Source organism: Sinocyclocheilus rhinocerous, unplaced genomic scaffold (genome assembly GCF_001515625.1).
Source record: "Sinocyclocheilus rhinocerous isolate Xijiao unplaced genomic scaffold, SAMN03320098_v1.1 scaffold2341, whole genome shotgun sequence".
Classification (NCBI taxonomy): domain Eukaryota; kingdom Metazoa; phylum Chordata; class Actinopteri; order Cypriniformes; family Cyprinidae; genus Sinocyclocheilus; species Sinocyclocheilus rhinocerous.
In genome coordinates, this window is record NW_015647626.1 from 358,932 (window position 1) to 372,761 (window position 13,830).

Sequence of the window (13,830 nt, forward strand, 5' to 3'; positions counted from 1 at the left end):
CTCGTTTCCCAGCATGCATCGCGAATTTATATAGCCATCTTGTCGGGAGGTGCAATTTTTAGATTTTCTGTTACCGAAGTCTGCGAGTTAGTTGGCTATAAACTTTAATGTCAAACCGTTTTCGTAGTTGTTTTGTTAGTACGCCCGAATCTAGTCGCCGGGTGTCGTGACGTTTTAGGCGGTGTTTCACAGCGCTCGTTCAGGATGTGTTTGATACTTATATGTAGGTAGAGACGCGAGAGGCAGCAGGGGGAGTGAACGCAGCCGAATCTACGACAGCGGCCTTACCGAGCTCTGATCACCAGCATATGAGGATAAATTAATAACCGACATCTCGCACACACCGCTCGCGGAGGTTGTTTTCGTCCGCTGTTCGCGCGTCGAAAATGCAACAGGAGAGAAGAGGAAGACGGATAACGCACGACCGTCGCGGAAAACTGTGAAATTTGGGGTCCGGTGCCGCAACAATTTGCTGTTTTGTGAAGTGAGTCGCGTCTTTAAGGAGTCTTGGTGTCATAAAAAGCTGTTAAGCATGTCTAAGATGCCGGCTAAGAAGAAGAGTTGCTTTCAGATCACGAGTGTGACTCAGGCTCAAGTCGCGGCCAACAACGCGACCGACGACACCGAGAGCCAGGATGACCCGGATGAGTCCCGGACAGAGGACGTGTCCTCCGAGATATTTGACGTGTCCAGGACTGACTATGGGCCTGAGGTATGTGACAGGAGCTCCTCAGAGGAGACTTTGAATAATGTGGGTGAATCAGAGGGGCAGTTGCCCGCTGCCGCCCCTCTGAACGGCGGGTTTAGCCCACGCAACCTGGGTCACCAGGGCATCCAGGCCTCTAGTACTCAAGCGGCGTGTACGACTCAGTCTGCGCAAGTCATCAGTTCATCAAGCGCGACGACCGTCACCAGCTGCAGTTCTCGCTTTAGGGTCATTAAGCTTGACCACGGCACCGGAGAGCCTTTCAGGAGGGGCCGGTGGACCTGTATGGAGTTTTTCGAGAAGGACCCCGAGGGCTCTGTGATGAGCAGGACTGTGGATAGTATAAGGCACACCAATGTGACAGAGTCTGGAGCGGATAGAGACAGTGGGCTCGGGGCCACCGTCGGGTCCGTTATGGCTCAGGTGGTGCCTGATGTAAGTTCCGACGGGTCGTCTTTCACCGGCCCGCCGCATAATCTAGAACTGCACACGCACAGCTTCAGTGTGGCCCTGCAGCAGGTCACGTCGGGGTCACCCGAGTCCTTTAGTAATAAGCCAGTTCCGGGCAGCTCTCATGTCGCTGTCCCTCACGGTCTCCACGATGGAGGACACCCTGGCACCCACCTTCAGAAATCTCCCAGCATCTCTCCTCCTCAAGTGCAGCCGCTGCTTTATCAACCCCAGCCTATTACGCACCAACTGCAAAGCCAGCCAGCTCTGATATCAACAAGTCAGCCTGATTACGGCCTGCACAACATGCCGATTACAGTCACCCAGACTCTCCCTGGGGTGAGCCTTTCCGTCGGACATGCCTTCAGTCAGGGGTCGTCCCCCCTTCCGACCCCGGCCACAGGAGGGGTGCAAGTCCTGGGTACAGTAGAAATGTCTGGAGTCCCTGGAGGTGTTCCCTTAGGGAGCCAGCCGGTGCCATCTGTCCCAAATCTGGTGCAGCATCCTGCGGTGGGGCTGTTGAGCAGCATCGTCCCTATGGCGTCCATTCAGCAGCAAACGGTGGCACAATACCAGGCCTCAGGAGTAATGCATGGTTTATCGACAACTCTGCAAAGCACTCAGAGCTTGCCCGTAGCAGTTGGTGGCATGCCGGCCACAAGTGTGCTCACTGCTGTGCCAGGATCTGCTACAGTACCCAATACCTCTGCACACAGCCATGCATCCCAGGTTCCCCGCAATGGGGCGGCAGCGGGCATGGGCACCAGCGTCTTCAGTCAGACGGATGAGAGTCGGAGGATGTCTGATGCGTCTGCGCAGGTTCACAGTAAAGACATGGTCAAGCCCTTAATCACAGAAGTCCTGCAGTTGCCCAACCCGGTTGTCAACAGTCTTTTCGGAATACCCATTCCCATTGATGGGGAGGAGGACAGGTGAGGTGCCATTGATGCTATGAATGATTTAAGGGATTTGATTGCCTGAACTTTCACTCTCATGCAGGGTTCCCATGGTCATGGAAGACCTGAAAATATCAAGGAATTTTAAAACGGGTTTTCAGGCATAGAAAACTCATTGAAATTAATATTTAGTTTCTTTTTTTCAAGGTACGCTCAATACTTTATTAACTAGAATTTGATCTGTGTGAGTGTCATCCCTATAAAATAAATAAGTTAATTAATTTACCTGTAATCATGATGGAATTTGGTCAAAAGGTGTGGGAACCCTGCTGTTCTTTTGTCTTGATTTAGTTTAGTTCCAGACTGTTTTTTTTTTAAGGCATACACATAGGCTCAGGTAAGATTTCAAGGATTGTTTTTATTAATTGGAATATTTAATGGGAGAAGTGTCAGCAAATGTAGATGAACAGAAATGTAGCATGGAGTTTAAATCATGCTATAAGATTCAATGGCTTAATAGTCATTTTTTGCTTCATCGTGGTGATTTTCCACACAGTGTTCTTTGCATTAATGTGCAGATCTGTGTGCATGCCTGCTGTGGTTGTTTTGTGAGGAATGCAGTGGCATGTGATGGATGTTTGGTTGTTCTCATTAGGGTCGTGACATTTCTTGCTATTTCAGTACCAGTCAAATGTTTGGACACACCCACACTTTTTTATTCTTTATTTTTACATTTTAGTATAAGTAAAGGCATTAAAACAATGAAATTATGAGAGTTATTTAATGAACAGAAATGTTAAACCCACTAGACCTCATATAATGTGGTTTACTGCTTTGTTCATTTTCTTAACCAACTTCATGCTATTAAAATAATATGAAATACACAAATGCGAATCCAAAAACAAATTTAATGTGTGTCCAGACCTTTTGACTGGTGAGGTACCAAGTCTTGTGATGCACTTTTCAAGTTTTCCTCAAAAATTGATTAGTTATGTAGGATTTTTATTTATTGGTAATGAAGTCAGTTATTTAGTTCAATATATATACTACTGTTCAAATGTTTGGGGTCGGTAAGTTTTTAAAAAATTTTTGTATAAATGTTCTTGAAAAAGTCTCTTCTGCTCACCAAGGCTGCATTTATTTGATCAAAAATACAGTAACAGTAATATTGTGGAATATTATTACAATTTAAAATAACTTTTCTATTTAAATATAATTTAAAATGTAATTTATTCCTGTGATTTAAAGCTGAATTTTCAGTATACACAAATGTTTCTTCTTCGGTGTCACATGATCCTTCAGAAATCATTCTAATATGCTGATTTGCTGCTCAAGAAACATTTCATATTAATATTGAAAACTGTTGTGCCATCTCATAGTTTTTGAAGAAAATGTGATACTTTTTTTCCTGATTCTTTGATGAATAAAAAGTTTTAAAAAAAAACTGATTTGAAACATTGTAACATTGTAAATATCTTTGTCACTTTTGATCAATTTAATGCATCCTTGCTGAAAAATAATTTCTTAAAAAAATATAAAAAGTAAATAAATATTACTAACCCCACATTTTTGAAAAGTAGTTGTTTTTAATGTGGAGTGAGATTGTTTTTTTTGTTTTTAAAAGATAAGGTTATATGTACTGCTATGACAATCTGTCAGAACCCTAAAAACAAGCATGCAAACAAAAATGCTTCTTGTTTGTTTCCGGATGTTACAAGAATGCCAGAAAAGACCGTAACTATAAAATGCTTTCGCAATTGAATAGCATATCTGGTGACACAGTTTCAGTTGAGAAGTGTCGCTGCTTGGCTTCCTCTTAGATGCTCGATTTTCAGTTCCAGCGTTGCAAGTTGTACACAATATATCAGCTTGTTGCCATGTTCGAGAGGAAATGGTGAACTGTCAAGTGCTTCAGATCACTCTGTGGCTTTAACTTGGTGCTAGTCAAAGTACAGACTGAGCAGGCAGTGGTCGTAAACTCGAGGCCTGGAGTGCGATTCCGCCTACGTGCCAGATTCAGTCGCCCGGCCCGGGGTGAGACGCTTGTCACTGGTGACACCTTTTGTAGCTGATATGCAAGGGGGGCCTGTGATAGTGAAGGCCTGTCACGTAGCAAACAGTAGACCTTCCCCTATCTTTTACTTCTAGAGATCAGGTTGCTCCACTATGTGGTTAAAACATTTTTTTTCCATTTATTTTTTTCTTTATTGCTCTTTCAAAAGACAGAGACAGCCATCACACCCCATTTATGACTCTAAAGACATAGTTTTCACATTATGCATCTTTATGTATAGGGGCATGAGCGTTCTTGGTCATCTGACAGGCAGTTGTTCAGATAACGTGTTGAGTGATTTCCTCAAGACAGCATTCCTGTTCAGGAATTACTGAAATATGCCATGCATCTGCCTTTGTTCCCCCACAAGTGCCATGAAAGTATTTAAAAATTGTTCACCTAGCCGCTGTTGTTGCTTTGTTTATTTTGTTGCACAGTGCAGCTAGATTTATTTGTATATATGGTTTGGTACACCTCATAAATTTTTAATCAGTGCAAGTGTGCATTAATGTCTGTAGCACAGTTTTTTTTTTTCTCATGACTGTTTTTTTTATTTTTATATTTTAATTATAAAAATTAATATTCATTTAAATATTGTTTAAGAGTTTAAACATCATTCAGTTTTTTTTAAATCAAAATGAAATATAAATACAAATTGCACTACTGTTCAAACGTTTGTGGTCAATAATTAAAAGAAAACTTTTATGCAGCAAGCAAACATTAAATTGATCAAAAGATTGATTTATAAATGTTTTTTTTTATATATTAGAATGATTTCTGAAGGGTCATGTGACTGAAGACTGGAGTAATGATGTTGAAAATTCAGCTTTGATCACAGAAATAAATGTAACAATTTTTATTCCCATTAATATGAGATTAATTGCCGCAATACAATGCAGCGATTCAGTAATATAACTGTACTACAAATAAAAAATGACTGTCGTTTTTTTTATTTTATTTTATTTTTTAACATTGTTGTGATTTGGTAATGAGAATGGAAGAAAGAAACGTACTTAATATCCATACAATGCAAACATCTTAATGTTTCTAACATTTTGAAAATAAAAAGTAATATAATTTAATAATAATAATAATTATTATTATTATTTAAAAATGAAATATGACCGACGTGTTGCGTGAAATCCACTCAATTCGTTTAACTAACAAAACACTGATTGCATCACACTGTCATTCACAACAAAGGCCAGGTCCAAGTCCTGCAAAGTAACAGTTAATAATTACTTTGTGCCATATGATGTTTTTTTGACATTCTAAGTCTTAGGATTATGAGTCTTAACATCTGAAAGTGTTTTAGATGAATTCACTCATTGTACAACATGAGGTCAGATTTTGCCCCATCTGCTGGTAAGAATGTGTAACCGCTTCTATTTTTGCCCTTTTTTGAGATATGATTATGTATGCTGGCTAGGGCTGGGTATCGAGTTCGATACTTTTTAGGCACCGACCGAATTGCCTCGATACCATAGAGTATCGAAAAACGTCTCGTCGTTGGTACCAAATTTCGATACCTAAGGGGTTAATCTCATCAGCGTCAGTGAGCCAATAAGCCTGCAGGGAAGAAAGAAACGTACTTAATATCCATACAATGCAAACATCTTAATGTTTCTAACATTTTGAAAATAAAAAGTAATATAATTTAATAATAATAATAATAATAATTATTATTTAAAAATGAAATATGACCGACGTGTTGCGTGAAATCCACTCAATTCGTTTAACTAACAAAACACTGATTGCATCACACTGTCATTCACAACAAAGGCCAGGTCCAAGTCCTGCAAAGTAACAGTTAATAATTACTTTGTGCCATATGATGTTTTTTTGACATTCTAAGTCTTAGGATTATGAGTCTTAACATCTGAAAGTGTTTTAGATGAATTCACTCATTGTACAACATGAGGTCAGATTTTGCCCCATCTGCTGGTAAGAATGTGTAACCGCTTCTATTTTTGCCCTTTTTTGAGATATGATTATGTATGCTGGCTAGGGCTGGGTATCGAGTTCGATACTTTTTAGGCACCGACCGAATTGCCTCGATACCATAGAGTATCGAAAAACGTCTCGTATGCTGGCATAACATCCCCTGACCGATATGCAAGACTGCCCTATAGAGTATGAAGTTTAGCCAAGGAAGAAAGTTAAAGCCGACATTACCTTTAGGACATTCAGGACTAGCTTAGATTTATTTGTTGATTAAAGCAATTGTTTTAGTTGTATGTAATTGTCGTACAGTGTAGTGTCATATAGGGCTGCACGATAAATCGCATGCGATATTTAACGCGCATCTTGTCAGAAAGCCGGTTCTGTAATCAGCGGTAAATCTCCATCACGTGCGGGCTTTCACATAATGCTGCTCAATGTGAAAGCACGCACGTGATGGAGATTTACCGCTGATTACAAAACCGGCTTTACTGATAAGATGCGCGTTAAATATCGCATGCGATTTATCGTGCAGCCCTAGTGTCATACATTGATTCATGTTTCAATCTCTCAACACCAGCGCTGGTCAGAATGAACCTTCTCACCCAATCTGTCTTTTTCTCTCTTTCTCTCTCTCTCTCTCTAATGCCTCTCATTGCTCTCATACCTAAAAGCTCTTAGTATTAGGCAAGCATTCACTCTTTCTTATAAAACATGCTTCTCTCAACACCTCCGTCCCAGGTAATACCGCTGACTTCAGCTGACGGTAAAGCAGTACTCGAGCTGTCAGAGTCTTCAGAACACACTTTTCAGGTACTTCCTGTGGGGGAACTTCTGTAGGCCTTCGCTCTTGTAGAGTTCTGTGTTGTCATGATCTTTCCGATCTCAGTTTTGTCTTAAGAATAAAAGCTATTTCTTTTGTGTTGTGTAAGTGGCAGCAGGGGAAAAAAAAGCTGGGAATTTATTTCACACTCATAAGTGACTGATTTGGAACGCTCTGCGTAGACAGGAGCCCCATGTATCATACAAATAGCAGCCCTAATGTGAAGTGCACTAATTGATTCTGATAGAGTTTGTTGCTAAGCTGACGTCACAATATTCTAAGCATAAAAAATACACGGCACACACAAATTGAGTGAATTTTATACTTTTTGTTGGGATGGATCAATACCACTTTTTCCTTTTCCCATCCGCTACACAGATACTGATATTGCAACCCTGAGTTATATATAAAATGAACTTAGATGTATCCTTCGCTGCCTTTGATATCCCACAATCCTGTGCGTTCCATTCCGTGATGGTTGAGCTAAAAAAAAACTCAGAAACTTGAAAGGTCCTCATGGCAACCCGTCAAAATCAAAGTTTGGTTTAACTTGAAGAAATTGTCAGAAGTATGTTACTGTGGTGCAGTAGAATATACGTAATACTACTACTACTAAAATTAAAACTTTATTATTTTAAAGAATAATCACACAATAGACTATTTATTCCATGTTTTAATTTCAATAGTAAACCCCTTTATTTGCAAAAAAAAAAGAGATTTTTTTAACTTTCATTTGATTAAAAGATAAATTAAATTAATATTTTATTCCTACATTTGATAAGAAAAATTAAAATTCTCAACACAGAATTTCTGGGAAAAAAAAACTTTCATAGGTCTATTGTAAAAATAAATTTTAATAAATGAAGTTGTTAATGCAATAAAAACAATAAAACGCATTTCATAGGCCCTTAATGTCATTTTTGTTAAACTTTTAATAAATTGATGTTAAATTGTATAAGTTTCATGATTTTAATTGATTAGGCATGCTTTTTTATTAAGAAAAAATTCATTTAACCATTAAAAATGAGTCCAGAAAAATAAAAACGGAAAAAACTTGGGAAATTTGGGAAAAAATAAAACTGATTTCTTAGGCCCCTAGCTTAACAGTATGGCTGCACGATATTGGAAAAACTGACAGTGATATTTTGTTTTCCTGCAATATGTATATATTGCAATATGAAGAAAGAAAAAAAAACAGGAAAGCCTGAATCATTCTAGAGTTAGTGAGGTGATTTTGTTGGGGAGTTCCTCTGCACTGAAAATTTTTATTTTTTAAAAAGTACTTTTTACTCTGCACATTTTTCATATTTTATATTATTATTATTATAATTTTTGGAGTGAGAAATCCTTTTAGTGTTGAATGATTTGGAAAAAAAAACTTGAAAAATTTGGGTGTTCATTCATACTTTGATTTCCTTTTTACAAGAACCAACTCAAACTTCTTTCAGTAATCTGAAATTACTGAAAATTCAGAAATCTTGAGTTTTGATAGGCCAAATTCAGTGACTATAAAAAATAATAGTGAACAAAATAATACATTGTAATAATACTGTAAAATACAAATATATATATATATATATTACTGTAAAATTACAGTATTATTATTTACATCTTAATTTCTTCATTTTCAAACAGTAAATCATAGAGCTTTAATTTTGATGTGCTGTCGTCAAATAAAAATATGTGCTGCCATTTTCAGAGTGAAGCTATGTGTTCATTTACAGGCGTGCAGCCCATGATATCAGTGTCTCACAAGGGCTCGATTCACAGTAAATGAAGCAAGCTGTTCTCAGACACTGAAACGCTGTCATGAAGTGCATGTGTGTAAATGCGGTGCTTCACTTTAAAACCAGTAAAGCGCATATTTATGTAATTCAATCGCAGCCTGCACAATTTTACAATTGCACTAAGCCATATTGCATATTTCGATATATCGTGCAGCACTACTTAACAGTAAAAACCATCACGCATCGTATCAGATTTGGATCTGTCCCATCTGACTGATACCCCAACCAACATAAAAATTTGTATCGGACAGACACTGAGTAGCAGATCGGCACATCCCTAACTTTTCGGTGTTATATGAATTGTATTTATAATCGCATGCACTGTATGCATAACATTTTCATCTCTACTGCGTCACTTGTGGATGCGCGTTCGCGACAGTATCATGACGCGAGCGTGTGGCAGCGCCGGCCAGACGCTGACCCAGATCCAGCGTGATGACGTCATTACACCGGATCTGGGTCAGCACGCCACACGCTCGTGTCATGATACTGTCGTGAACGCGCATCCACAAGTGATGCAGTAGAGACGAAAATGTGGAATAGAGTCGTTAGTTTTGTTTTCTTTGCGCAAAAAAGTATTCTCGTATCTTCGTAACTTTACAGTTGAACCACTGATGTCACACGGACTACTTTGTCGATCATCTTGGTACTTTTCTGGACCTTGAACGTGGTAGTTACCTTGCTGCCTATGGGAGGGTCAGAGAGCCCTCAGATTCCATCAAAAATTGTGTTCCGAAGATGAACGAAGGTCTTACGGGTTTGGAACAACATGAGGGTGAGTAATTAATGACAGAATTTTCATTTTTGGGTGAACTAGCCCTTTAACGAATTAGGTACCAAAAACAGTCTTTGCGTTGAGACTAGGGCTGCACGGTAAATCGCATGCGATATTTAACGCGCATCTAGTCAGAAAGCCGGTTCTGTAATCAGCGGTAAATCTCCATCACGTGCGGGCTTTCACATTGAGCAGCATTAACTACACAGAGCCGTTGTTCACTGACGAGCTGCGCAAAAAATCGTGCGAATATGAACGTGGTTTTGCGCAGCTCATCAGTGAACAACGGTTTATCGTGCAGCCCTAGTGGAGACCATCCCTTTAGGCAGAATGTGTTTGACACAAGGAGTTTTCAAATTACTTGTTTTGATTGTTAGCATAATGATTCCCACTGAGTTAAACAAATTATCTTTATTCTAGTTCAAACCATGTTCTTATGACAAATCCATTTGCTTTGATCCGCTTCAGAGTTATAAATTTGACCTCAGTGATAAAATAATAATATTTGCTGCAAACCCACTGTAATGGTTACCCTAACCTGGTTACCTTATTTTGATGGTATGTTTTTCATTGGCTCATGGTTTTAGAATTCTAGCCAGCTAGCTCATGTGTAACATTATCCATGCATTTGGAATCTGCAGAAAATGCATATTTGTCTCAACACGTAGGACGTAGCTGTCGAATGCTTTTTAAACCAATGATTCTGATGTTTATTGGATCCAGATATAATCTGCCGTCCCCGTGAGGTTTCATGCATGGTAAGAAGGAAAAGAGCCCTTTGCAAGCGTGTGGTTGTGGGGTCTCGGCCCCCACCAGAGAGCGCCCAGTGTTCCACAGATTCTAGGAAAAGCTGTTTGCTCAGAGTCCAGATATTCACACATGCGGAAATGTGTCCCCTCCCATTCCTATATAGAGGGCTTTGGAGAGGAGAGGAGGGTTGTCTCCTGCCTCCCATCCCTATATAGTGCATTCTGTCCTTTTCCTTTAAGGAAAGGTCCTGGTATGTTGGGGAAACGGAGGTAATGGTAACCACCTGTGGTCCCTTCCTCATCGAGACTTTATCACAAGAACTTGAGTGATTCTTCAGATTTTTGCTACTGACCTATCTTTATTTAGACAGAATTCATATCTTTAAATGTCAGTGAGACTTTTTTTATCTGTGACTGGGCAATATAGATAAAAATTATCTGTATCCCTGTACTTTTCAGTCTTTTGATTTGATATATAGCTTTGTGTTTGTTTGAAAACATGAGCATTGTAGCTTTTTTTTTTTTTTCAAAATGCATAGTGTGATTAAAGTAAAAGAGAAAATCTAGTAATATAAAATTATAATGATGTTGAATAAATGTTGTTCTAATCGGCATATTATAATGATTTCTGAAGGATCATGTGACACTGAAGATTGGAGTAATGATGCTGAAATATTATAAAATACAATATTACCGTTTTTACTGTAATTTTTTAATTCAGCTTTGGTGATCATAAAAACCTCTTTCAAAAACATGAAAAAAAAAATCAATGTATGCATATTTAATGAGATGCAATCTCATTCTGACATGGTCATGAATCATAATGGTCACAAAAGTGAATAGAAAATATTGCAATAATCATGTTGCCTGATTTGCATCAGCAAAATCATTGAAAATATATAGTGAATGTCTTATATATTGCCCAGCTTATCTCAACTGTTCTTTTTGTCGTTTTAAACACCACATACTAAGCAGACTACAAATAAACACGCCTTTAAATTCCTCTTTGGCCTTGTACTTTTCATTTCTCATGTAACCTTTTCTATTTCTCTCTTTCCGCTGGATGGAGTGCAGGAATCCCTCCACAGCTTTCTTCCAAGCCTTCCAGTCTGGCAGTAGGCTGAAGGACTCAAAGATGACCTGTGATAGGTACAGTAATGGGACGGCCCCTGGTGTGAAGGCAAATGATGGTTGAAGTGTGCTGCATGGGCCAGGCATGGCTTTGAGGCTTAAACGGTGCTTTTTGCAGTGGAGCTTAGCTCCTATGCAAATTCCAGTATTTTAAAATGTGGGCTAAATGGGATGAATCATGTTTCAAAAACGTTGCTTTTTTCACTAATGCAATTAATAGGGTAGTGTTGAGCTGCAAGGCTTTTATTCAGCAGAGTGCCACAATGCCCACCCACTTTGTTCCTGAAGTATTTTAACCATTCATTTTTCCTATAAGGATTTAAGGGTTATACTTTATTTTACAGTGCATGCTTGTGGTTTTCAGCAGCCATTGCTGTGGTCTTGGATATGTTGCAAGACTGGATCTAATTTGTCGGTCGAACAAGTTCCCCAACATATTGTTTCTTTAGATACAATGATCCTGTTCAAAATCATCTTTGGTCAGTACTTTGACTTCATGGCATTAGAGAGGATGAGATGAGATGAGATGCCCGCTGCTGCTTTTGTGTGTATATTGAAGAGCACAAACTGTCTTTGTACATGTTTTTTGTGCAGCCTGAAACTGCAGGATAGCACTCGAACCTCTTCATATTTAAGTGGCTTTTTTGTCACTTTATAACTTTTCCTGACCTTTATGAGACTGTATAATTCTTCAGCAGTTGCGTATGCATGTGTATGTGGATATGCTTGTGAAAATTAACATTAGTACAACTTGGAGAACAGTTGACTCTCCCAAATTGTGTCAGTGTGATTTTGTACTAAATGCATTTCCTCTTAAATGGACCTTTTATGGTTGATGCTTATCTGCTTTTCCTGTGCAAGTAAATTGTAGGGAGAAGTACAGAATGTCTCTAAATCAGTGTCATCATTTGCTGTCTCGTGGGCAGCGTGCTGACATATAACGCTTCGGGCGTCCCGAGTTCGAGTCCTAGCTTTGTGGAGCCCTACATTTTTTTTTTTTCTCTCAATAAATTTTTTATAATTTATTTTAAAAAAAATCTTACTGACCCCAGACACTTTTGAATGGGTGTGTGTGTGTGTGTGTGCCACAACATAACACACAAAGGAAGTTTGGAGAAAGAATCAGCAACAGAAACAGTGCTGCTTGTTTTTTCTTTAATGTGCAGGTTTTACACTTCTGCAAAATGGATATGATGTATTTGTAAGCAACAGATCTTTTTAATAAGATTTTTTTTTTCTTCTAATTACAGTGCCTCTGGAGCAAGTGTGGTTGCCATTGATAATAAAATAGAACAAGCAATGGTAAGTTTTTCATTTTGTGTATTTATATACTCTTTATTTTCTATTTATTATTTTATATATACATATCTTTTTAATTTTAAAATTTAAATAACACAGCCGTGCATCCCAGCCCTGCAAAAAAAGTAAAAAGATTTTTCAAATTAAATATATGTATCAGCTTTAATGCCTAAAGCTTTAATGTCAAGTTTCAACAATTTTAATGACAGAATTCAAAATGTATAATGTACAATCTGCAAAATATTGGAAAAATGTTCAAATACTCAATATCGAAGAACATTTTTAAAAAGCATTTTTTTCACAAAATCTGTAATATTCTGTTGTAGAACCCACAAATGTAGCAGAAATGATCTGGATCATGTTTGTATTTTCACTGGCCATAATTCTAACATTAAATTCAGGATGAGGCATGAAATAATGTCTTCAGAATCATTCATACCTCTGAAAATCTGCTGAGAATTGAACAAATCCTTATAATCTGGCTCAGCGGAAGATGGGAATTATGTATTTGTGGCAGTGTTTCTATTGATCAAGGGATAATACAAGACGACTTCACCTTAAAAACGGCTGTTGTCAGCGAAAATGCTACAAAATGCATATTTTGAGAAAAACATGACATGCTGGAGGAAAACAGGTGCTAGGTTTAAAACCAGCATCTCAAAGTTAGTAAGAAACCAGTTTTGGATTTTATTCAGCAGAATCATGCACGGCAGTGTACACTCTTAAAAATAAAGGTGCTTCACGATGCCATAGATGAACCTTTTTTTTTTGTCTAAATTAGTGGTCGACCGATATTGGTTTTTTGACAGCCGATGCCGATATCTTGGAAAGCAGGGTGGCCGATATAAAGCCGATATAGATGTATTTATTTTAATTAATATTTAAGAAATTTGAAATCATTTGAAAATGGATTAAAAAATACATTTGTAAAATAAACATACTTATGCTTTAGATGACAAAGTATTTTTCACAAATAAATAAATATTTAATAAAAATATAATTAAAAAGGAAGTAAACTGTAACCAACAGAGCACTCAGTATTCTGGGAAGTTTGTGTGCATTGGGAATCATATTTTTTCAAATAAAGCCAAGGTAACACTCATTTTACATACAGCACACAGTGAAAATGACATGAATATGACAGTGGGCAAATGCATAAAGCGCAGCATAATTTGAAATCACAAATTTAATGTTTAAAGCATTCAATTCACACGGACCGA

The 13,830-nt window shown here is 38.1% G+C and overlaps 1 protein-coding gene across 4 annotated transcripts in view; it reads left to right on the forward strand.

The window, feature by feature from the left end:
- The window catches only part of LOC107709364 (TSC22 domain family protein 2-like), a 22,902-nt gene continuing 9,072 nt past the window's right edge, over window positions 1-13,830 (forward strand). The window contains exons 1-2 of one of the 4 annotated variants that reach the window (XM_016513828.1): window positions 1-2,088; window positions 11,255-11,415. In XM_016513828.1, the coding sequence (XP_016369314.1) occupies window positions 533-2,088; window positions 11,255-11,375 (1,677 nt within the window). In that variant the 5' untranslated portion in view covers window positions 1-532 and the 3' untranslated portion in view covers window positions 11,376-11,415. Of the gene's footprint in view, window positions 2,089-11,254; window positions 11,416-12,561; window positions 12,614-13,830 lie in introns of those variants that run through there. The other 3 variants (XM_016513826.1, XM_016513827.1, XM_016513825.1) reach the window with 3 other exon arrangements.